The 24,084-nt window shown below is 38.1% G+C and overlaps 2 protein-coding genes across 8 annotated transcripts in view; one reads left to right on the forward strand and one right to left on the reverse strand.

Annotated features, from left to right (window-relative positions):
• Positions 1 to 22,662, forward strand: LOC110837758 (uncharacterized). Of its 3 annotated transcripts, none has more exons than XM_087353786.1 (22): positions 1 to 367; positions 2,738 to 2,815; positions 5,490 to 5,599; positions 6,154 to 6,370; positions 6,449 to 6,562; positions 6,632 to 6,787; positions 6,867 to 6,961; positions 7,271 to 7,590; positions 7,873 to 8,095; positions 8,471 to 8,635; positions 9,900 to 10,053; positions 10,876 to 11,056; positions 13,122 to 13,346; positions 13,677 to 13,924; positions 14,000 to 14,179; positions 16,682 to 16,891; positions 18,795 to 18,987; positions 19,069 to 19,240; positions 19,326 to 19,479; positions 19,649 to 19,761; positions 20,426 to 20,571; positions 21,697 to 21,853. In XM_087353786.1, the coding sequence occupies exons 3-22, from the start codon at positions 5,524 to 5,526 to the stop codon at positions 21,709 to 21,711; spliced, it is 3,357 nt and encodes a 1,118-aa protein (XP_087209912.1). In that variant the 5' UTR covers positions 1 to 367; positions 2,738 to 2,815; positions 5,490 to 5,523; the 3' UTR covers positions 21,712 to 21,853. The 3 variants fall into 3 exon arrangements, with proteins under 3 accessions (XP_087209912.1, XP_021935921.1, XP_087209911.1); XM_022080229.2 differs by having other exon boundaries at positions 4 to 367; positions 20,426 to 20,633; positions 21,697 to 22,662; XM_087353785.1 differs by having other exon boundaries at positions 4 to 367; positions 6,870 to 6,961; positions 20,426 to 20,633; positions 21,697 to 22,662.
• LOC110837765 (uncharacterized) overlaps positions 21,601 to 24,084 on the reverse strand; it is a 10,485-nt gene continuing 8,001 nt past the window's right edge. For all 5 annotated transcript variants that reach the window (XM_022080252.2, XM_087353816.1, XM_087353813.1 and 2 more), the window contains one exon: positions 21,601 to 23,943. In XM_022080252.2, coding sequence (XP_021935944.1) covers positions 23,826 to 23,943 — 118 coding nt within the window. In that variant the 3' untranslated portion in view covers positions 21,601 to 23,825. The remainder of the gene's footprint in view (positions 23,944 to 24,084) is intronic.

The raw sequence follows: 24,084 nt of genomic DNA on the forward strand, positions 1-24,084 counted from the left end.
GAGTAGATAAACAGTAGAAGACGTGTGAGGCATGGGACAAGTTTTGGATGTATCTATGGTTAAGTCCAACGGTTCTGATGTATTGTGTTGTGAGGCAGTGCGTAACAAACTGACAACGTTGCAGCGGGTCGGGGTCAGGAGGTCGCCGGTTCGTGTCTCAATCATCAATCGTCAATCAACAAGAAAACAACAGCAAGCATTAGTTGCCAGGCAGAGGATCTGTCGACCGCAAGTCATCACGTAAACAAGTCAAGGCCGAGCGCTGCTGTAAATAGCTAGCCGGCCCTACAGGCTGTACAAGGTATCATGAGGTTCTGTGTCGCAGTTGTTTCTGTTCATTGCTCAGCTGTGTTTCTGTCAGTGTAGAGTAAGTCAACATAACGAATACATGACAACTAATTTATGTCTTGGATTGTCGGCACTATAAAAATCTGCAATCGTTACGTTATTGACAGGAGTTTGGCCTTAATTTATATACTTGTGTAATGTAATCACAAAAACTACAGGTAAAACAGAGTCAAATTGCAGTTCCCGCTCACGATAATGTGATGGTGTTCTCCTTAGCATGTTATTGGTCATCGCAATAATGCAATAATATTAGGGCATTGTTGCGATTTTTTGGGCTACGGATCTCGCCATTTTAGGACGTATATGTTGACGTCGAAAATATAATTTCCTGACCGGCTAAGAATATGTAGAATTTGTCCCTGGTGGCCACTAATCAAGGAGTTAGAGGAAGGTGGCTGTCTTCTGGGTGGTGGTGCCGTGTATGGTGTATGATGGAAAAGATTTTCTTGTTGCCTACGTCATTACGTTGATGAGTCTTGATAATGAAGGCAGCAAGAACCTCTGAAACGTTGGTAAACTTTTACCAGAATACACTGTGCTACAACCTAGAAGACAGCCATCTTCATACTCATCGCAGTGAGAACATCAAATCCTACAAAGAAGACAGAACTTTAAGTATCGAATGAAATTACCAAGACACACATCAACGAAGTACCAAAACAACTACTTCAGAAATTTTTTTAATATGAAAGTAAAACGTTTTGGAAAGGGTGGTACTGAAAATGAAATGCACACTATTTGTGGTGGATTGTGCATCAGTTATGTCTTGTATGCCTCCATTTATGTTCAAATAATAAGTTCTTTGGATATTTTCCAATGTCTAGTAAAATAATAAAATAGAAAACGACGTTTCGGAGATGGGGCTCTATCTCCGTCTTCAGGTACCTAATCTGTTAGGCCCAAAAATAGAGCTAATCCCTATCTCTGGACTGGAGATAGAGCCCCATCTCCGAAACGTTGTTTTCTATTTTGTTATTTTACTAGACAAAGGAAAATATCCAAAGAACTTTTGTGTCATTATGATTATGTATGTCCCTCCATTTATTGTATACATTTGTCTGATCTGTGAATTGGATTCATTTAGGTTAGGATAGGGACCAGTGATGGAATCCTGTGATCCCAGTAATGGACTTAAAAGTTGCATAAAAAGTGGAAATTCTTGACCTACTGTGTAACAAATTTGCCAAAAGGACTCTGCATCATGGAATTGGTTGACACCAGTCAGTAATTTGATGTATTGCATAGTGACTCATGAGTCTTCCATTCGCCTTCTAGGAGTTATATTGACATGTAGCAAGCATGGTCATAATGATAAATTTATAAAGGTGGCTTAAATATCTTCTTTGTACTATATAATTGCAATTAGTCAATGCATTATGAATTCAGGTATGGTGTTCAGCAGTTATGTCTTGAATAGACTGGAACTAAAAGACATCTTCTCACTGACCACCATGTGAACCTGAAATATCACCTAGAGTAGAAATATGAAGTGAAGCTTTCGTAGCTACTGAAGTTGATGAATTACTTTCAGGCAAGCCGCGTCAGAAGGCTGAACAGAGAACAAACCAAATCTGCCAATGTTTTGAGAACCATCTCTGTTCTTGTCCTCAGGGTTGCTGGATAACCAGTCCATTCCCTTGTTGCACGCTATCTGGTGGTGGACGGCAGGTAGTAATGATGTTGTTGTCTAGAAGGTTGAGCCAGTTAGTGCGAGCATGTGACTTGAAACACCAGTTTCCTTTGGCTAGCACAAAACAAAGCAATGGACGGGCTACCAACAACATCATTACTACCTGCTGTCCACTGCTAGAGTAGAAATAATTTGTAGTTAGAGGTAGGTCAGTGCATGGGTGTCCATTACAGTCCCTTGTGCATAATGTATAGGTTTTAGAATGTTTAAGTATTTTAGGTGATAGTTATGACACCTGTTTGAATGCTCATCTTTTGTCACTGTCTGTGAGCTGGGTTTTGATGTAAATGCTCTTTACCAGCAACATACCTTTGATAACATCTGTTTTTTGTTTAAATGAAGCCTTTACCTGAAGATGGTGCACTCATAGAAATGCATAGTTGTAATATGAGTGTTGATTATAGTTAGTGCTAAGAGCATAACGGTGTAAGTATTAGGGGTAGAATATGAGCTCGGAAGTAATTTTGTGTGTGAAATTTTAGTTTCCCTTATTGGTGATAATGTCTTTGGTGGCATGTCTTCTGGATGGTCTTCCAGAAGATCACAACAGACAATTGTATGTTGCTACAATTTATCTGGCATTAGTCGCTTTTAGTAATACAAGACTGTAAGCTATCATCAGGAAGAACAGGTGTTTGTATCTGTGGACATCATTAAAATGTACATTTCTCTTATGTATAGCATCTGTCTGTTGTCTAGGTAAATGCAATGCACTGTAAATCAAGCGGACTTATTCTATATGACGGGGTGACAGCAGGAGGCTGGATATTTTTGATGGTACACACTTTATATATATATATTATTTATTATCTTTGTGATTTGTTAAATCAGTATTATGCAAATATTGTGTAAGGTAGAAGTATGGTAAAATGTGTGTGTGTGATGATTCCCTATAATTTTTATTAAAGACATTTTTCCGTAAGATTAATACTTGATGAGATACATTCAAAAGTGCATTCAGGGCCTTAGGTTACGTGGGTCTTGAAACAAATTAAAGGTAATAAAAGTGATATATTAATACTCATATGTCATAAAAATCTGTCACAGGATGTCAAAAGAAAATTTATTTAGCTCACTGAGGAAAATATCCCTAAGAATTAAAAAAAAGCAAAACTTTCACTTGTTAATTTTTTTCATACAAAAATGCTGCTTCAGATGAAGTTTTATTAGTCTGTCAAAGGACTTGGAATATGTAGGAGTTTTGATTAGGCCTGTAAATAAAATTTCCCTTAAGCCTAATTAAATTGAGTTAAAGAAATAATTTAAGTTCTCTGTGTTGAGTTTCATCAAAATTTGCCTTTAAATAAAGTAATCCTTTGAATGAGATAAAGTGAATAAAAGTTGTGCATCAGAATCTATTGAAGGGCTTGGAAAGTATACATAAAAATTCAGTTAGGCCTTTATGTACAGTGACCCTTGAACCAAATTGAAGTGAATGAAACTTAACAGTTAATAATACCTATACAGTATGAGTTTCATACACAAAGTTTATCGAAACCTGGCATGAAAACATTCATACTGGTATTTATCAAAATGAGATAGTTTCAGTCTTATTACAAACACATGGATGGACTGACGTAATGAAAATATAATAACAGGCAAATCATTTGTCTTGTGAAGGCCATTTGCTGTTTTCTCCTTCATGTGTCCAGGTTCCCCTCTTCAGCCAAGAAACCCAAAATTCCTTTTAGTGGGACCATCAAATATCAAGACATATTTATGGATGACGGAAAAGGAAAGCAGTGTTTGTGACCACACAGTGGCGTTATTAAAATTTAATACAACGTATTCACTGATAAAACTGGAACAGAATTGTCACTTCCTAGCTCCTAGCAGGGACTGCATGACTCATGACCAAGTACTACAAAGTTTTTCCATGTGAAGTCAAATATTACTCCATAAAAACAATAAAATTAAATTGCATTTGATATTATATTGTAGCATTTCTTACCAAGAGCCAGGAAGTGACAGTTGTGTTTTGTAGTCTGGTGGAAGTTTACCAGACTACATGGCGCTACAACCCAGAAGACAGCCATTTTCAAACTCACTGCCATGAAAACGTCAAATCCTTCTTAGTTGCGTTTTGGTTTATCCTTCATCGGAGTATGCACTCCATATCTCTGTTACATAAATCAAGCATAGGCCTACTGGCATCGAACTCGAAAAAACAAGTCAGAAATAACAAATGTAAACCACAATGAAATAAATAAAGGTGGAAAGACAGCAAAGTTGTTTTGTGTGAATGTAATGTCGAATTTCTAATTGGGTCCATAGGAAGATGAATGAAATCCATGGTTGAGGCTTAGGAATTCTGGACATCTTATTGAAGATGTCAGGCCATAGAACAGCCATTTTAAGGGCTAATGTACTATATCATATTTTGTATAAGTAATTGGTATACTTTATAAAATGAAAATGTTTCTAAAATTTGTCTACAGTCAGATTTGAATATGGAAACTTTAAGTTTCAATGAGCAGCAGATTACAGAAAAATAAAAGAAATACTTGTCCCCTCACACTTCTAGCGTGTGGCATGCGTGTTACAGTGATAATGTGTATAATAAAGAAAATTACCTGTTGCTCATTAACAAGTTACTGGATTGTGTGAGCTTTACAGATAATCAACCATTACATATTCTCTTTAAAATATTACTATCTGCATATTTTGGTTTCCAATTGCTTTTGGTATGAGTTCCACACAGAAGTTTTGAACCATATAGGTGGAATAATACAGAAGTGCACACCTCCAGTTTGGGACCTGGAAAATTTAAAGCACTTTTCTTTTTAACAGGGTTTACTTGGAATTGCCACCATATTGTGGTTATGAAGAAATGTTTCAGGAATGCACAATATAAATTTCTGAACTCCAGAATATTTCAAGTCCCTGCTGCAGAGTGAGGTGATTCATTTACATTTTCACTAACTTTATCAAACACATTCATAAATGTGACCCAGTGTATTTCTTGCTTCAAAGTAAAACCTACACAGTCTTGTAAAATTTAAAACTTTCACAGTGCCTGTTATTTGGATGTAGTTATTTATATTGCTTCTGTAACTAATTGGCCCATGTAATCTGCTGTTTTTGGTATAGACTTAGAGATGCGTGTCCTATGTATGTGTATGTAGTATAGACAGGTCAGTCCATTGACACTAAATGCAAAGAACATACCAGACATCTACGTCTATGTCAATCAGACAAATCGATAGTGTCAGAACATAGCATAGAATGAGGCCATCAGATCAAGTAACATCACTAACATTTTCTTCTACTTTATGATGAAAAGACACCCAGGCTTTAAAGTGTTATGTGTCTTGTTATCCAAATAAAGGGCAGTATCCAAAGAGAGTACTCTCATGATGTGAACTGTCACTGTGTCCAGCTAATCTAAATTATAATCTCCTTTATATTTGCTCTTGGTGTCCCATACAGAAAGTGTTCTGTGCTGTTTTAGTGTGGCATCCTGCCAGTATCTCTTGAAGGTTAGGATGCATCTGTACCACTTGCTGGCTGGAATTGTGTTTGTGACAAGAGCCCAGTCCCGGTGCCTCACTGACATACCAGGTGAATATGAACCAGTGCAATGTGCTTTTATGTTTGTGTGTGTCTCACCAACATAATCTTCTTCTTCTTCTCCTCTTGCACTACAGCCCTTGGTGGGCTCTGGCATCCCGTATCGGGTTTCTGGATAATGTAATATTTTCTGGGTATCAGGTCGTCAGCCTAATGCCCCAACCCCCAACCTGGAGGACCAGTGGGCTGCTCTTTGTCTGGTCCCTGCCCTTCGACCTGTCTGGCTTGGGTGACCCTACCAGGAGCTTAAGCTCCCGCCAGCATAGCTCTCAGGATCCTAACAGGACATACAAACCTCCCCGCCACAGTAAGGTGGCAGCCCCCGGGGAGGCTCACTGACATACTAATTGAGCACGAACCAGTGTTTTGAGTTTGCGAGTTCAGCCTTGTATCCGCAACATGCCAAATGATTGTGAATCAGTTTTATGGATCTTTGAGTTAATTTGTGCTGCCTAACATACTAAAGTGAATACAAACCATTGCTGTGAGTCTATGAGCCCTTATACATGCCGGTAATGTCACCATGTCATTGGCTTTAATTACAGAAGTGAACCCAAAACGGTATTTCCATTATGAGGGGCATGTTTTGGACTTAAGGCTGGAGGTTTCAGGACGCATCACACACCGTCTGGCAACTGAAATTTTCAAGCTGTTCCTGCAGGAGGTGCTAGGATACCCCTTTGTTACCACAGTGGAAGAGGATGATCAATTCAACACCACCCGCACAGTGCAGAGGCTGAGTGGGCCACTTACCAATCTGGCGTGAGTGGCAGATTGCAGAGTTACTTTATTATCTTTGTCCATTTTGTGACGCTTGGTATAAGCTATGTACTGTTGCAGGGTTCCTTCATCAGTGGTGAACCTGGAAGTATGGATTTCCCCTGATACCAATCTCATAGAGTTCACAGATGCATATCAAGTGAAGGATTGTGGAATGGTGGCTCCTGCAGGAAGGTAAGCTGCTTGAAGCTGAGCTGCTAATTGTAGTTTCTGGAACTCCACTATAGGCTTTTCTTTTTGCAGGTTTGGGTGGTTTGTGCCATCAACTTTGGCACATCTGGTACCAGGCATGGATCACTGGCGCATATTTGCTGACCAGAGCACTGCATGCCTGTTCAGCATGAGTGACAAGGATCTAAGCTATGTGCAAGCATTCACAAGACTCAATGCAACAAACAGGTAGGTGTTGCCTAGTCCTGAAGAATTAGAGACGTTGGAAGGTTGATTGAAACTTGGAGCTGTTTGTTATGTGGGTTAGCAGGTTCTACTGTGAGGAGAGTTTCTGCGTCACAGGCCTGTTCACACCTGCTTACTGCAACACATCTTGTGCAGTCCTACTGGCAGGCCATCCTGGTGAGTGTCGTACTGTTTTGAACCCCCGCTGCTTTAACTGTGGTCCTCTTCCTGATCAGTAATAATGTGACAACATATTTAGACAAGGTTGAACCCATCCTATATTAGTCACAGTCCTGCTCGTTAATAAACATCATATAATGAGCATTTAGATTGTCTAATAACTTCCCTGTTTTTCACTAGTCACTGTGCAATGGACATTTTAGATATTTTACTTACATTTACAGTCTTTAGTAACTGTCATATGATATGCATTCAGATATTACAGTCATCGTCTTGCTTATTTATCATTTTGTGATGTTCATTTAGATGAGACGAGTTTTGTGGTGCAGCACATTCTGGAGATGAAACTGTTTGTAAAGGTTGTGTGGGTAGGTCCAAACCTCAAGTGGCTTACTGATGCTCTGATGGCCCACTACATGAATGAGAAGGCAAACCGGTCCCTTGTTCTGCTCAGTCGTGTGCCAAGCACTGTTACAATGTGGGGTAGCAGCAAGTTTGTGAGTGTTGTTTTCCCTCCGTGTGAGACTTTACAGTCTTCTCACATTGTTGGCTGCAAGTACGAGCTCCAGCGTCTTGTGAAACTGGTGTGGTCTGAGCTCGAGATTGGAGCCAAACCAGCATATGAGGTAAAACGGTATATCAGTAGGATGCATTGTCACAGTTCTCCTATCAGGTTGCTTCATACTGAATTACCTTGCTTCAAATTTCTTAGCAGTTTACATTGGTGTAATTGAATGATATTGATGCTCTAAGCTGTGCTCCTAAATTCTAATCTGCAACACCTCAGATCCTGTCTAACTTCGAAAAAAATTGCATGTACAAAAGTAATGTTTGCTCTTGGTAGTATTTAGTTCGAACCAGAAAACATCTTCCAAACAGCCAAGTCAGGTTCAAATTATGTGCTGCAGGCTGTCCACAAGATGTCCTTCTCACGTGATAATTACTATGACTTGCTGGCACGATACAATCAGCAGCCCGGTGCTGTGGACAAGATTGCTTGTGAGTGGCTAGTGCACAACAAAGAAAGTTGGTTGCCCTGGATCCCGACCAGTGATGAAAAGAATGTATTATATATCGGAGGGATATTCCCCATCAGTGGTTCCAGTTACATTGCCAAGGGAATAGTAAGAGGTGAGCAGTGCTCCATGCCGTAAGGAATAGAATACAGAACATGAAGCCTCCTGTACTTTAATACCAATTCCACTTTTATGTGGTATACCCAGTTTTCATAAATGAGGTTTCATTTACTGTATCATGGCAGTTTAACTTTTGCATCTGGTGTCGAGGAAACTTAACTAATTCCAGGAGAGTGAGTCATGATGGTTTAAGCATTACATCTATACTGGAGAAATGTTTAGTACATTAAGTTTTGTTTTCAAGTTTAAGTGTGATTTATTCATTATGCTGATGGAAGTGAGCTAATTTTAAACCCATTAATCAATAGTGATAAGATGTTCAAATTGTCACTGCATTTTTGGATTCTGTTTTACGTTTTGTTGATTTTAGCTGCTGAAATGGCACTGGAAGCTGTAAATGCAAATGACAGTGTTTTGCGAGACTACAACCTCAAGATGAAGGTGAACAATGGGGAATGTAAGGCAGAGGCTGTCATGAAGACATTCATCTACTATGTTTTGTTCAATGTGTACAAGAAGCTTGTTGGTATTTTGGGTGAGAAACATAATTCAAACAATCTGTGGTTATGAGAACTGAAATGCATGAAGCCCAACGTATGGGTCTCATATAAGATAAAGGCTAAGATTAGTTTATCACATAAAAGATCTCATTAAGGCATACAACTTCTATTTTAAATATGTTTTCATATGATTAATATTTAACGAAAGAGAATGAAAAATAATTCCGGATTTGATGTAATGCAACGAACTTTGTAATTTTAAATTTGTATCTGCTATAAATGACAATGAAGGTCATTGAGGTATTCATACTAGCAAAGGATACACTTAGAAAATGTGTATCAAGTGTACACCTCTCCATTTTATTATAAATAAGCCTCGTGCGATTTAGTCATTTGTGCCAGTCGGAGAATGGAGTGTTATAGACAAGTCAGTTCTTCATCTACTCTGCTTTAGCTTTGTTATGCCGTTTGTTGTGTCTCAACTGAATGGAAAAATAACTATGTGAATACGTATCTCTTTGCAAAAATCTGCGTAAAATGTACCAACATGCTGTTGACACAAACTTCTGAGACTATAAATAACTTTCAGACATTTCAGATCCATATTGCAAAAACATTTATATGAAGGTCAACAGAGTTGTGCAATCTTAACCTCTCAGTGTCATTTGTTTACTGAATATGCCAGGCGTGTATGTTACGTGGCGACATGTCACATCAGTATATCAGTAATGCAATTAAGTTTAACATCATTTGCATGGTTAATTTTTTAAGATTTTCACTCTGTGTCTGGTATACACTGAATTTAAAATATGAAAATTCTCTTCCATATTTTGTAATTGCTGGCATTATTTAAGGAGTTGAATATTTCTCCAGTCTTTCTAATACTATGTGACTTAACAGCTAAACACATTTTCATGAAATTTTATATTGGCGAGGTTTATTAAAAATACTGCTAAGTCTTTCTGTTTTAATTGAAACCAGTCAAGAGTAATGGGTACATTACATGAAGACAAGCATTTCTGCACCCTAAATGGGAGTATATGCTCTGTGTCAATGAACATGTGATTAAAATGATAGTGGCTGTCTACGGAAATGTTACTGCTGTTAAATTTGGGCATCTTTTGCATGGTATTTTTTTAAAGATACTCTTTGAATTTGGTATACAGTGAATTTTAAAATTATGAATTTCTCCATTTACTCATCATCATTTTCATACTTGCCACTGTGAGAACCTGAAATCTCACCTTGTGGATAAAGTGAGACGTTAGATTGTGAGTACACTGGCAGGTCTTGTGGCAGGTCCAGCATGCTCTGACACCGTGGAGCCTCTGGCTGGGGTCACAAAGCATTTCCGCACAGTGGTGATCAGCTATAGTGCTGAGGGATCCAGCTTTTCAGACCGCAGAAAGTACCCTTACTTCTTCAGGACCATTGGAGAGAATACTCAGTACAAGTCAGTATAACTGCCCATATGTACAAATGATGATGATTGGCGCTCACTGAAATTTAATACTGCTCGTATTTGTGAATTTTGCTCCATATTAGATGATTTGGACTGCTACTTCTTAAAATGTAAACTTGGACTCCTAAGCAGTACTGATATAGATTTTTTTTATTTAATATTGACAGTTTATAATACAGCCCAAGCCAAAAACTATTTATAACCATTTGATATAAGTGGTCTTTTATAAACTGTTTTAATCTACTTCTATTAAATTCAATAATGTGACATATTGTTTAATATTTACTGGATCAAAACATAGCATTGGACACTTATAGAACATACAGTGATATCAATATACTGTGTCAAGTGCACTTCCTCAACATTACAAGCTTCCCTCCATTTCTTTCTTTTGAGAAAATGCTTACAGAAAATACTCATTTGGAAATATTGTAAAATGTGCCTGATTTAGAACATCAGGTGAGAGTTAAATTTTGCATTCATTTTGGATAAGAAATTAGTTCAAAATTTGTAATTTGAAATTACAACTTAATTTTGTTTAAAAAAATTACTTCTCTAGCGTGGTAAGTAACAAGTGTTTGTTACTAGTCAGTTTACAGTTTATTGTTTCCGTAGACACTCAGGTGTTTTAAGACGTCTTTTAATTAAGCTCAAGGAGTAACATGAGGAAATTTTTTGAGAAGTGGTTACAGTTTATCCAGCTGCATGTGATATTGCCCTAATATTACATACCTTGTGCCTTCTTGCAAGGCAATAATAGTACATTCAGAACAGAAAATTTCTGTTTTTGCCTCATTGTCATTCTTGTTCCAGGTTTGTGTACTTACAGCTGTTCCAGCAGCTGGGCTGGGAGCAGATGGCAGCCCTTACCGAGGATGGACAGAAGTACACAGAGTACATATCACACATGCAGGATCTGTTGCAGGCCAATGGCATCACATTTGTTGTCAACAGGAAGTTTCCTCGTGACAGGGGAAAGGCCACTATGTTCAAGGTATGGTATGTCCACTATTCTTTCAGCTACACTGACTAATCACCTTTTAACTTCCTGATTGAATTCTCCAGACAGTATCCAAACACCATTCACAATCTTGTCTTATTCATTCTCAAATATTCTCTATTCCATTTGATACAGCATCAGTCAATTGATCCAGTTGACTGATTGCCATTGAATTTAATAGGTATATAACTCTATTAACCAATTTTATCCAAATATGACTCACCTCTGAAAAAGACACATTTAAAAAAAATATATTTTAACAAAACTATTACTGAAAATCCAAATATGATAAATCGCATTATGTGCCTAGTCCCAATCTAGAGGTCTATATAAGTACCTGCCATGGTTGTTAGAACTGCAGTGGCATGAAAAATTAATAAAAGTGTAAGATACTGTGCAGTTACCACTATTTTCAACTTTTACTTTCTCTGCTGACAAAAATCATCTCATCGCTTCATTGTCAGTGCCTCAGACTATGTATGTACCAGGCTTGGAAGCCTCGGATTTCTAGTGCCTTCACTGGCACGTTTCATGTGACAATGCATAACCTATCTGCTGCTTCTCATTCAAATGCGATGAAAATGTTTCTTTTACTGTTATAAATTGTGGCTTTTGCTTACAGAAATCCTGCTGGTGACCACTGTTTTGTAGGAGATGTAACTTCGCTCATTTCAGAATTTTTGACTACCTTGTATTTCCCCTTTTGCTCTTTATCTTAAAATTCCTAGTTTCTCATGGGCAGTAAATCATTGCAGTTACATGTATTCATTTCCAAGAGCTTTATATGTTTGAGTCTTTAATGTTATCGTCTTAAAGTAGCGTTCAAGGGGGTGGTTCAGTAGGATGTGCTCTGCAAATGCTGTACCCGATTCCACTGTCAGAAATAACATTTGTTTGTTGTACACACACAATGAGAAATGTGCACATGTAACAGAAACACTGCCACATGGATTGTGTTTGACCAGTGATTACCTGCTTTGCCATCTCATTGAATAACCTACTCATATAATGAACCAAGGCAAGTTTAGATGCCTAGCAATGCGACACACACAAAATAATTATGGTTTACCCTAATACCAATATATACCTATTGGAAATTAAAAAAAACTATAGTTGAGGATGTTTTGTGAAACAAGGTCTGTCTTTGCAGTGATAATTGACAGTACCCCACTGCTGCTTGAAGCTCAAGCTCTTTGCCCAGTTGCTGACACAGCTAATGTGAACAGTGTTGCCATGTTTTCTGCTGAGTGTTGCATATTCCTTTATATAGCACTTTGTACTACCCAAATGGAATTCTCATATATGGCATGCATCCAGTACTTTTATAAAAACAGTTTTAAAAAGGTGAAAATGGTATTTGGATAAATACAGTAATTCTACGTAACTGTCAACACTTTATGATGGTCACTACAAATTTTGTTGTTAAAGTATGTTAATCAGGCAAACTCATTAAACTGATTAAGACGCTATTTGTTTTGCATTTGTTCATCAGAATTTTTTTATAAGTTCTTGTGTTTATGTTTACTGTACTACATCTCAGTTTTCTGTATATCTTGCAAATGTTAAAAATAGAGACATGACAATGGTGTGGACTTTCAAGTATCATAAATATGTACTAATTTAAATTTTACATGTATATGTGTAGAAACTTTTATATATGGCATCTTTGTATGGACAACAAGATTTAAAGTAGGGGAAGTTTTCTCTACACAGAGGAAAGATATGGATGTTTGTGTTTACATGAGGTGACACCAGGTTGTTGGTGGCACCTTTTCATTAAATGTTTTTACCCAAGCATTTGAGAGCAATCTGCATGTTGAACAAAAGTTATTATCAAGTGCATTGCTTCGCTGACATTACTTGTTTGGGTGGCAAAGGTAGAGCATCCAATGGGAAACTGTTTCATGATAATGCAAAAATTTTAAGGGTATGTCATTATCTAACATTCTTCCATTTCACATTAGAGGAGTCATGACACATGGCAACATTAAATTTGCGGTATGTGGTAAAATTTTGTTGCTGCTGTTAGTGTTAGGATTTTATTCCTTTCTGATTGCAGTACTTGGAGGAGCTGAAGAACAAAAAAGTGCGCATAATTATCGGGGACATGTTTGATGAAGCATTGCGGGATGTAATGTGCCAGGCATACCACTTGAAAATGACAGCAAAAGACGGTTACGTGTGGTTTCTACCTCCGTGGCTGGCACCTGATTGGTATGATACTGACCGATACAATTCACACCACTCGGAGAACGTCTTGTGCAGCACAGCACAGATGGTAGATGTGAGTTACTGCCCTTACATATGTAAGCCACATGAATTGTATGATGGGTAGTTGTGCAGATCAGCGATTGGCTTGTGTTCTACATTAAGCAGTAGAGCCCCTTCCCAGCAACGTGACATAGTATCACACCATTTCCTACAATGCTGAAATATCTTGTAGCCCTTTGTAGTAAGTGAAACTTTGTTTAATGGGTATACTTAACCTTTATTTTCCGTTTATATCGGTAATGTGCTTATATGATTTGTAAATGCTGTGTGATAAAGGTTCAACCAACTGAATAGGCTGTATGAGACATGTTAATTACCACCGTGTCTTTTACAAATGTTACAGGCCATCAATGGTCACCTGTCCCTGGCACATGCATATTTTGCCCCTGACTCGGAGCTGATGCAGGAGAACATCACTGTGGGTCAGTGGCAAGAGAAGTACAAATCATTATGCAGAGTGCGTAATGTAAGTGAGTCTAACTATGCAGGCTTTGCTTATGATGCTGTGTGGACCTACGCACTGGCTCTCAATAACCTCGTGAAAGAGGACCAGTCCCTTCTGTCGGACCTCCACTCCAATGTTTCTACCCAGTGAGTGTCTTTCAACATTTCAGTGTGTTCTGGCATTGTGCTGAATCCAGCTCACTGGCTTTTCTTACATTGCAGACGATTTGTAGAAATGCTGGAAGCTACCGACTTTCATGGAGTGTCCGGTCGAATCAGATTTGTAGGTGCCTCACGAGTCTCTGATATCAATGTTGTACAGTGGCTGAACAACAGGACCCAAGTTGTGGGTGTCTTCCGTCCAAATGTCTCAGCTGTACGTCAGGAGATATCTGGTGGCATGTAGGTACACCAACTGTCAGCTCCTGCCCTGACCACAAGTCATGTGAGGCAAGTGATGTGTGTAGGAAAATTAAAATTATCTTCACGATTTAGTTTTTTTTTAATTTGGTCATATGTAATGTTTCCATAATATGCAGGAAAATATGTCCATTTTCTCCAATACATAGTTGAAATTAGATTTTTTACTGGACTTTTCTCATATTTGTCATAAAATCAAAATTTTTTTGGAAGAATGAAACAATATTTCCATACTTACAGACTCTGTGCAGGAGATATATGTGCTGTAATAGTGTGTTACAAAAACGTGCACATTTTGATCCAAGTGCAATGGCTTCTGCTTAAAAAAAATCTTTTTAATGTGGTTTTCTACCCAAAAAAATTAAAGTGATTGTATTATAAATTTATCTTTGTATAATAATTTATTTATATCCAAATTAAAATGTTTCCCACGTAGAACAATATCCTACGAAGGGGAATTTTAAGGCCGTGTATTAGACAATCTACCTGTTTAATAAGTTTCTTGTTGGATTATATTATATGCAGAAATGAATGAGAAACAAAAAGATGTTTACATAAATCTACACATTGTAGTTATTCAGTGAAATGGCAGGATTAGCAGTAACCTTCTGACAAAGGTCTGTTTAGTTCTTTTTCCATTTCTCTTTTTCCTTCTGTGTGGTTGATCCTGTAGTAGCTTACGTATATTGGACATGTATTGAATCTTGTCAAGTTGTATGAATAAGTACAGACTTGTATTTTTTAAATTATTTGTATTATATTATAAATAAATATGGTAGTGTTAAAAATTGCTACAAAAACTAGCACAAAACATAAGAAGATGGCCTGTAACATAAGTTTCTGAAAAGCCAAAAATCACTAAGGCAGCAGATGCTCAACCACATGTGATGTGCACAAAGGTACCAGAACAACGTAATGTTATGGTGAACGAGAGAAACCTGCTTCAGCAGTGCGTGACTGATCAGCCAGGCAGAAAAAAGTTTAGACCTTCTAAATATGAAGAAGAAAAAGACTGACTCAGTATTTATAGAGTGATTTAGGCAGAAATGTTTATGAAACTAAATATTGAATTAAAACCATCAAATGGTTGGATTGATTGGATAAGAGAATGTGTTGTGCTTAGCTGCAGTACCTTGAATATGAAGACCAGAAATATAAAGGAAGAGGCAGTAAGAACCTGGAAGATGGGAGTGTTTCTGTCTCTTATGAGCAGATAATGACTTTAAGGACATATTCAGTGCTGATGAGTGTAGGTTATTTTTCTGCTTACCCCAGGACAAGTAGGTTTCAAAGGTGAAAGCTGTCGTGAAGCAAGAGAAGTAGATAAAATTATTATGTTTGTATGGACAAATATGGATGGATCTCATTGCTCTGTGATCAGAGTGCAACACACTCTAAAGATGTTGCTAAGAAATGTGTGGGAAGAATTTCTGTTAGCCAAAAAGACATTTGCCCTACAGCCAACAGACCAAGGGATAATCAGGGCTTTACAGTATGCAAGTGCTTGCAGAGAGTAATAAGCACAAAAGAAAGCTATAAAATATCCTTGTGTGATGTCATATCCATGCTGGCAGCTTCATGGAATGTTTTCAGGAAAATGTCTCAAATTTTTTTCTACAAAGCTGAAATCTTCAAAATGCCAGAACACTGCCATGAAAAAGATGACTCAGAAGTAAGTTGGGCATCTGGAAATCTGTTCATTCATGTTTGCATAGTATGATGAAGTCAGTATTGAAGACTGAAATACAAAAAAGTAGTGGTGAAAATGTTGAAGTTGAAGGAGCAGCGTGCAAACTAATTTTGACCTGCAGCAAAGCAGTGCACATTTTGGACACCTGCTACCCTTTATCTGTCGAACCAGACAGAGACAGTTTTAAAAAAACTCTGGGAACTGGAAAATTATACTTAAAAACTGTTTGAGACAAAAATAAAACAGACAATACTGTATATATTTTTCAAGAAAGAATTAACGTTTGAAAACTGACACTTGAATTTAACCAAAACAATAGGAACATGTACTATGTATGTCTGAAAGCCTGAGCATTTAGCAACTGTTTTCGTACTTGTGTATACAGTTGAAAAAAAACTTGTCTTGAGTTGTTTATATAAAAGATTTTGTAGTTAAAGAATATAAGGCAAGACTAATTGTCATTAAAATATTAAGGCAGTTACTTAAATTTATAGCTATATTCTGTTTATTCTATTAGTTTTCTACAGGGAATAAAATTAATTTAGTTTTCATTTTGAAGGCTACAGTTTTAAGATATTTAAGAGGGATCCACTGTAGCAGCATAGTCCCCATCCCTGCCAAGTTCCATCTCTTAGACTGCATTCCTTCCTAACACATTCAGTTGGGACCTGTCAACCAAGATTAACAGCATTAAGAATATGTACAGAATTTCATTCACAGTCTGCATTATGCCATCTAGATTATAGGTCTTCACTGACTGAAGTTCTATCCTCCCTCTGCTATTTGTGATGCAGCCTGGAGTTGAACCTCTCGGCCATCATTTGGCTGTCGGCAGACGGACGTAAACCTACCGACGGTAAGGAACCACCGCCTCGATGTCTTCTTGAAGGGTTGGCAACTGTGTTGGATGTGACCTGTGATGTTGCATTTGTTGCTGTGAATATTATTGGCTTTGGACTGCTTGGAATTGTTCTCATCATCGCTTTCCTTGTGGTGAAGAGGAGGTTGGTACCATTGTATTGTTTGTTTCATAACACTGTGTCATTTGCAGAGTGGTATGATAAAGCAAATGGGGCATAAGATAGTATTCTCAAATTCTTGTTGAGGAAGTGCTGAAAAAAAATTGTAATAGCAGCTGATACTATATTGTGCCCCAAGTAAGTTGATAGATGGTCTTCTGTCCTCCCACTCCTTTTTAAACACATGGCAGATATGTTAATGTTTGTCCTGGAAACATATGCTGTTATCATTCTGGTACTTTATTACTGAAATGCTCTCCGGCTACTAAATTAAGATTTGGTGTAAGGAAATAAAATTAACTTAGGAAGGAATACAAAAATGACAATGTGATGAAACATACCTTTCCAGTCACTATTGTCATGGTCATCGATGCTAGTATTGATATTGATAAGTCTCCCTACTGTTTCCTCCTTAAAGCAATCTAAATTCCACATTTGACCTCATGCTCTTCTATCGCACATGCTCTCCATTTCTCTGGAATTACCTCTTGGATTGCTTTTGGTCAATCTTAAGACTTCTCTGAGGGTGGCTCTCCAGTTATTACATGATGTGTTACTATTAGTGTGTGCTACTACTTTTTGGATTCTGTACACACTAACCTTCCATATTTCTGTAGCCTGTGATGTCATTTCAACAACTTTTTCCCTTATCATTCCTGGGAGAAAGCATTTTAGCTTGTTCAACTCATATCTTCCTTCACCACATCTAGTAGGTTTACCTCTTATATATCGTGCAACAGAGTTATCAGCCATCGTGCACCTACTCATACAAAACTTACTTTTATTATAATAAATTCACTGCTGTAACTTTACATTATACACACAGTTACCAGGTCTCTATAAAAATAATATATACATACAGCCCACGACTGTAATCTTGAGACTTCCAAGGAATGCAGGAAGTGTGTAGCGTTAAAGGCAGACGCTATCTTTCCTCCTTACCCCGCAAGTCCCAAGATTACAGTCGTGGACTGTACATACTACACATTATACAAATATAAAAACAATTGTTCTCAACATGCATGCACAAACAAACTTCTATTTGATACAAAAATTACTGATACAAGTCATGCTACTCATGAAAGCATGTTTTCCTCATCATAGTCTGTGAACTTATTTATTTCTGTGTTGTCTCAATAAATATTCATCCACCCCAAATAACATGTACAGAAATAACTTAATCAGCATGTATAACTGTAACATATAACACAATTTATATAATAAATAAATCCCATTGTGAAGCTCCAAATCATTATCACTTCAAAGAGTAATATTACTGCTACTTCAGTTCTTATAAAAACAAAAAACAGATGTGAAATGACATTGGATGAAGGATGAGGTTAGGAAGCAGTAAAACACTTCCCCGTACATGACTTTGTTTACTATACCTTTCAACTTGCCTGGAATACTGTATAGGATAAAGTATAGTTGATACACAGGAACTGTAGTGTAAGGAGGGCACAGTGAATTATTATCTGAATGGTGTGACATCTAATTCTATGTAATTAAAGATAATATAGGACTAATAATGTCCACCCCATCTCATCCAATTTTATGTCCTGTCTGTTTTCATAAGTGCTTGTATATTATAGCTCTTTGACATTTCTTTCTAAGGAAGAGAAATTGTCTCTACAGCGTAACTTTCCTCATTATGTTTTATCCCTAATTATTGTCTATGAAACGCTCATGTTCATTATTATTCTTTTATCTTGTTCAACCAAGAGTAACTTCTGCAGTTGATATAGCATTGCTGGATAACCCTTGAACCAGTCAGACATTCCTGATGCTCAGATAGTTGAATATTAACATTAAGTTTATTTTATTTTATTTTCTTTGCATTTTGAGGAACAGAATATGTGATATCAGATCTACTGGCTGTGTCTCACAGGTACGACAAGAAGGTGCGGCAGACACAGAACTACATGAAGTCACTAGGTATTGACCTGCTGGCAGCACAAAATATGAGCAGCCTCGACAAGTGGGAGATCTCCCGCGATCGAGTTGTAATCAATCGTAAGCTGGGAGAGGGAGCATTTGGCATGGTGTATGGTGGGGAGGCACTGTTTGAAGACAAAGGCTGGGTGAGCCTCACAGTTTACATTATTTGACCAATACAGAGGTGAAAGCCTTTCTTCTTCTGACAGGTCATCTTCATGTTGCAGGTGGCTGTAGCAGTGAAGACGTTGAAAGTTGGCTCCACAGTTGAGGAAAAACTAGACTTCCTGAGCGAGGCAGAGGTGATGAAAAGGTTTGAACACAAAAATATCGTCAAGTTGCAGGGGGTGTGCACCAAGAATGAGCCTGTCTACACAATTATGGAGTTCATGTTATATGGTGAGGCACGAAGTTTCTGACCCCTCTAACTAGTACAAAACATGGTGTCTTTCCATTGCTTTCTAATTCCATGCTATTATTATAGGTGATATGAAGACATTCCTCCTTGCACGCCGACACCTTGTTAACGAGAGGATTTCTGAGGAGTCTGATGAGATATCAAGCAAAAAATTGACAATGATGGCAATAGATGTTGCACGAGCCCTCAGTTACCTCGCCGAGCTCAAATATGTACACAGGTGAAGGAATGTTCTGTATTATTATTATTATTCTCTATCAATGTATGTCCTCTGCTGGCATATGATTACGCTGTGTTTGCAGTTTGTCTGGTCTGTTTTCCTTCTTTTGACTGGGACACAGTCCAGTGATATTCTGTAAAAAGTGCTGAGTGTTCATGATTGTCAACAGGGATGTGGCATCCCGCAATTGTCTAGTCAACGCCTCCAGGGTTGTGAAGCTCGGTGACTTTGGTATGACGCGCCCCATGTACGAGAATGACTACTATAAGTTTAACAGAAAAGGTAAATTTGACACTTGAGGCTTTAAAAAATGTCTTAATTATTTATTTAATTGTAGTTTTAGTAACAGTGTATCAACTACATGAAATTATGAAATGAGATTAGTGAATGATTATGTATATTACATTTAAAATGATGAGGGAGAAAGCAGATGTGGATTGTTTCCATCCTGGACACACTCTTTGGTGAGGAAAGTTAAAATTTTACCTAGGTTGTGCTTAACTAAGCACATGCTATGCAGATGTATGGAGAATTGGATGTATAACCATGCATTCCTAACTTCAGCAGCAGATGTAGTTCAGTGGTTAACTTCATTCCCCAGTTGCTTTAATCCCAAGGAAAGAACTGCAGTACGTATTGGATGGTACAATCGGGCCCCAGAGTCAGTCTGGATGTCATGGTGGAGAGAAAAGTCTTGCCCATCTGGGAACTGAACCCTGGTTGTCTCGCTGATAGCCTAGACATGAAGCTGACTGTCCTGTTCCACCTTTGTATGATTGAGGAAAACCATGAAAAATCAGTCAAGATAAATATTGAGATTAAAACAGATAGCCTTCAGCATGCAAATCAGATGCATTACCACAAAGCAAATCTTGGTGAAGTAAATGTTAGGATGGAACAAACATTGATGCTGAACCAGAGAGTATTAGGGTTTATTTCTGTTGAGGAATGCTGCCGGTGAGGTGGATGGCACCAGAAAGCCTGGCGTTGGGACTATTTTCCCCAAGTTCAGATGTCTGGTCATACGGTGTTCTCCTGTATGAGATCATCACATTTGGCAGCTTCCCATTTCAGGGAATGAGCAATAGCCAGGTACTGGAGCATGTAAAAAGTGGAAACACACTCCCCATCCCAGCAGGAGTCAAGCCTCAATTGTGAGTACAGAGTACTGGTGTTGATTTACCTTTACAGATGTCGTAGAAGAGTGAGACTTGATCAGAAGGAAAACTATCTCAAAATACATACATTTTGTACAGTGTTATAGAAGATGGTGAAGAAAACACATTTTCTGAATGGTGCCCTCTTAGTCTAGATGTCCACTGTAGATATTTTAGGCAGTTTCCATTGCTAGAGTGATTTTAAATCTCACAGTATTAAACTATTTATATACACAGCATTGAGAGTGCTCTAGCTAGAGGTTATTCAAAACCTAGCTAGAGTTCTGCTCTACACTAATGGGCAGTGTAAACACTAGTCCTAACCCTAGTTAGGTTTAGCTGTTGATTCATACATTTTGTTATGTGTGGTAATTGTGATTGCTTTGTCTATTTGAAACAGAAATTTAAATCTTGGAATACTAACAAAAACAAAATGTCAAAGGAATGTAGGAAACAACAGGAACAGAATAAAGAAAAATTTTGTGTCAGATATTTTATCTTCAGTTCTCTTGTAAGCCCTTTTTCTCTTATTACAATTCACTTTGTAACCCACATTTTTCTCTTTTTCCCTTCATTTTAATAATACAACAGTAGCAGCCACTAGACAAATTTAGCTAGAGCCACTGTACAGTGCTGTAGGAAAGTTTGTCTAGTTGTTCGTAGAGTGCAGTGTTTACTTCATATATGTTCATACCTAGAGAACTCTAGTTGGAGTAAAGAAGGTCTAGCTAGATGGACTCCAGGCCTAAAGCGGCCCATCCACATACGAGTCTGGCTTGTGAGTCCGGCTTGGCTTGGGTTCCATTGAGCCAAACTCGTTTGTGGGTGGGGTGTCATGAACCAAGTCTGCTATGCATGTGTGGTGAAATATATCCGAGCCCAGCTCACGAGTCAAGCTCGTCGAGCCAGACTCGTACGTGGATGGGCCGCTTTAGGATCCCAGAATAAATAACAACCGTACAGAAAATCTGTAAAGATTCTATTTTTTAACTCATTACAGACCACTTATACTTACTACTGTTAAGTAATAAAGTTTTTATTGTTTTTATTCCTGATGCAGGGAAGGTTTGATTAGATCTTGCTGGAACTTTGATCACAAACGGCGGCCCCAAGTTTCTGAAATCGTTGAATTTCTTGCCAATAACCCGCGGCTGATCTCTCCCTGCCTGGATGTGCCCCTGGCATCTGTCCAGATGGACGATGACATAGGACAGCTAGAAATGCGGTTGCCAAACGTGACATTCAGGAAGTGTTCTGCGTCTATGAACTTCTCACCATCGGCAGATGCGGCTGCCTGCGCTTACGCAAGGGAGCCACTGCTGTTATCCACAAACTCTTCGTCATCAACGGAACTTAGCAAGTACATGGCGTTGAACAGTGAGATTGAGCCAGATGGCGTGCAGGCAATGAGTATACTGTGACCCAATGCCAGTCATGGCTTCTCATGCAGATGTTACGGTGTCATGTTGGTTATCAGTTATATATTTTTGACATAATGAAAATTATGCTAATCATTAAGATACTGTCATGTAGGTACCAGTTGTTCATGTTTCTTACATTTTTAAACAAATGAAGAGTACAATATTTGTAATAGGAAGGCACTAGTCATTTATATTTCATACATTTTTGGTTATCAGAACGCTTCAGTTTGTGGTATAACATTTTTTAATGACCGCAGCAATATGCTTGACCAGCGTGCTGCAAGAGTCGACAGCGCTGACTGGAAGGCACGCCAGAAGCGTCTTGTCATTGGGGTGCTGTGTGTTGTAATGTGCTGCAAACCTAGCTACAGTGCTGTCGGTACGAGTTATAACAACAGACGGCTTTCTTAAAATATATATAAAATGTAGTTATAATTGCGATAAAGAATTCTGGTGCATCTGTAACACTAGTTCGCTGATGAGAGTAATAATGTTATATGTGCAGAAAAATACATGTGAATCTATAACAGTAAGACTATCATAAATAGATGATATTTTTTGTAACGTGTTCATACATATTAGAGACTTGCTATTGGTCCACCTGAGTGAAGTTGTGTTAATTATTGAAGCAAAATGTGCAGTTTGTTCCTATAAGGGTAATCTAAATACACGGCTCTGACAGAATTAAGTCTTGTCCAAGAGTCCTTTGGTTATGACTTACGTGCGGCAGTATGAAAAATATTAAGTACAATGTTGGTATATGTCGAAGACGCTTGCTTCTGACAAAAGTCGTACACTGGGTCTGCCTTTCGTCAGACCCTCGTCGCCCATTTGTATACATTTTTTGTAAATTAGGTGAAAGTGGTAAGAGCACGTAGCAGAAAAGTTTCTGTTGAAGGAAAATGGCCACGTGGCAACCTGATCGCGTGCAGAAAAATGGACAAGCGTGAGAAGTAAACCACAGCGAGCTTGCCCACTACTGCCTACAGGCTGGTTGCAGGTAAATACATAATAATTTAGTATTTCTCCTCTTCTTATTTATAAATCCATCAGTCCATCACACTCGCCATCGCCGTGTCGATTGGACTGTCAGCAAGAGAATGAAGAGAGATTTCTTCACAGTTGTCGCACATAATCACATGTCCACATGACAGATATTTCTCCCCGCTTATTAAACTCTCATTACCAGTCATTATTGCCATATTTACTTACCTCTTTATATAAGCAGTATTGCCATTCAGTATAATAATTTATCTCTACTTAGTTGCTTCAGTATTTCCATTTCTATCTGCTTACTTAAGCTTAATCACAAGTACTGTTGGCATTTTTCTCGACTTATTTACGTACTTTTAAAAATGTTGTCATTTCTCTCCGCTTACAATTTTAACCTCTTCGGCCTAACAAGTTTTAGGCGTGTTGGCCGATCGAAACGCAGTTTTCTCACTGTTTCACAGATTACAGTTTAAAATTCTATGATGTGACACTGTAATGCTAGGAGCTAAATGATTTACGGAACCAGTTAATTTCATCTTCAGTGATGACGTGTGTTTGTTGGCTATAATAATTATATGTATAATGCAGTTTGCACTGTATGTTGTCTCATAACACAAGTTTAACTTCTGACTTCAAGCAACAATTAAACAGTGTTTTCTAAGAAGCAGTCCAGATATTCCTCAAGGCACTAACGATCTTGCTTTGTGTTCAGTTAGTGCACGGGTCTCTTTGATCTTTCTCTGTATGGTGAGTGCCTCTGTTCGTACAACTCATATTATGTGGTCATCAATGTGATGGAACACAATGCTAGTAGCCCAAGAGATGTTTGCAATGTGGGAGACTTGTTACAAGCATCTGCATCGTCGCAGCTCTGGAGGCAGCCACGCACGTACCTGCGACATAGTACCAATTTGAGTAAGTATAGCGACTACTGTTAGTGTTATCAGTTAATTTTGATCGGTTTAAAATTGTGTCGTAAATGAAAGTTAATGGGAGGCCATGTCTCTCCTCATATTTCATCTTAAATTATTCAA

Source organism: Zootermopsis nevadensis, unplaced genomic scaffold, assembly GCF_977971745.1.
Source record: "Zootermopsis nevadensis isolate Lab colony 2312 unplaced genomic scaffold, Znev_1.0 Znev_ptg000022l, whole genome shotgun sequence".
NCBI lineage: Eukaryota > Metazoa > Arthropoda > Insecta > Blattodea > Termopsidae > Zootermopsis > Zootermopsis nevadensis.

What these genes read in the sequence shown, in the direction of transcription:
- LOC110837758 (XM_022080229.2), top strand. Translation starts at nt 5,524, where the DNA reads ATGCATCTGTACCACTTGCTGGCTGGAATTGTGTTTGTGACAAGAGCC. An exon ending in ATGGTGGCTCCTGCAGGAAG is followed by an intron (nt 6,563 to 6,631) that starts GTAAGCTGCTTG and finishes TTCTTTTTGCAG; the next exon opens with GTTTGGGTGGTTTGTGCCAT. An exon ending in TGTTTGAAGACAAAGGCTGG is followed by an intron (nt 18,988 to 19,068) that starts GTGAGCCTCACA and finishes TTCATGTTGCAG; the next exon opens with GTGGCTGTAGCAGTGAAGAC.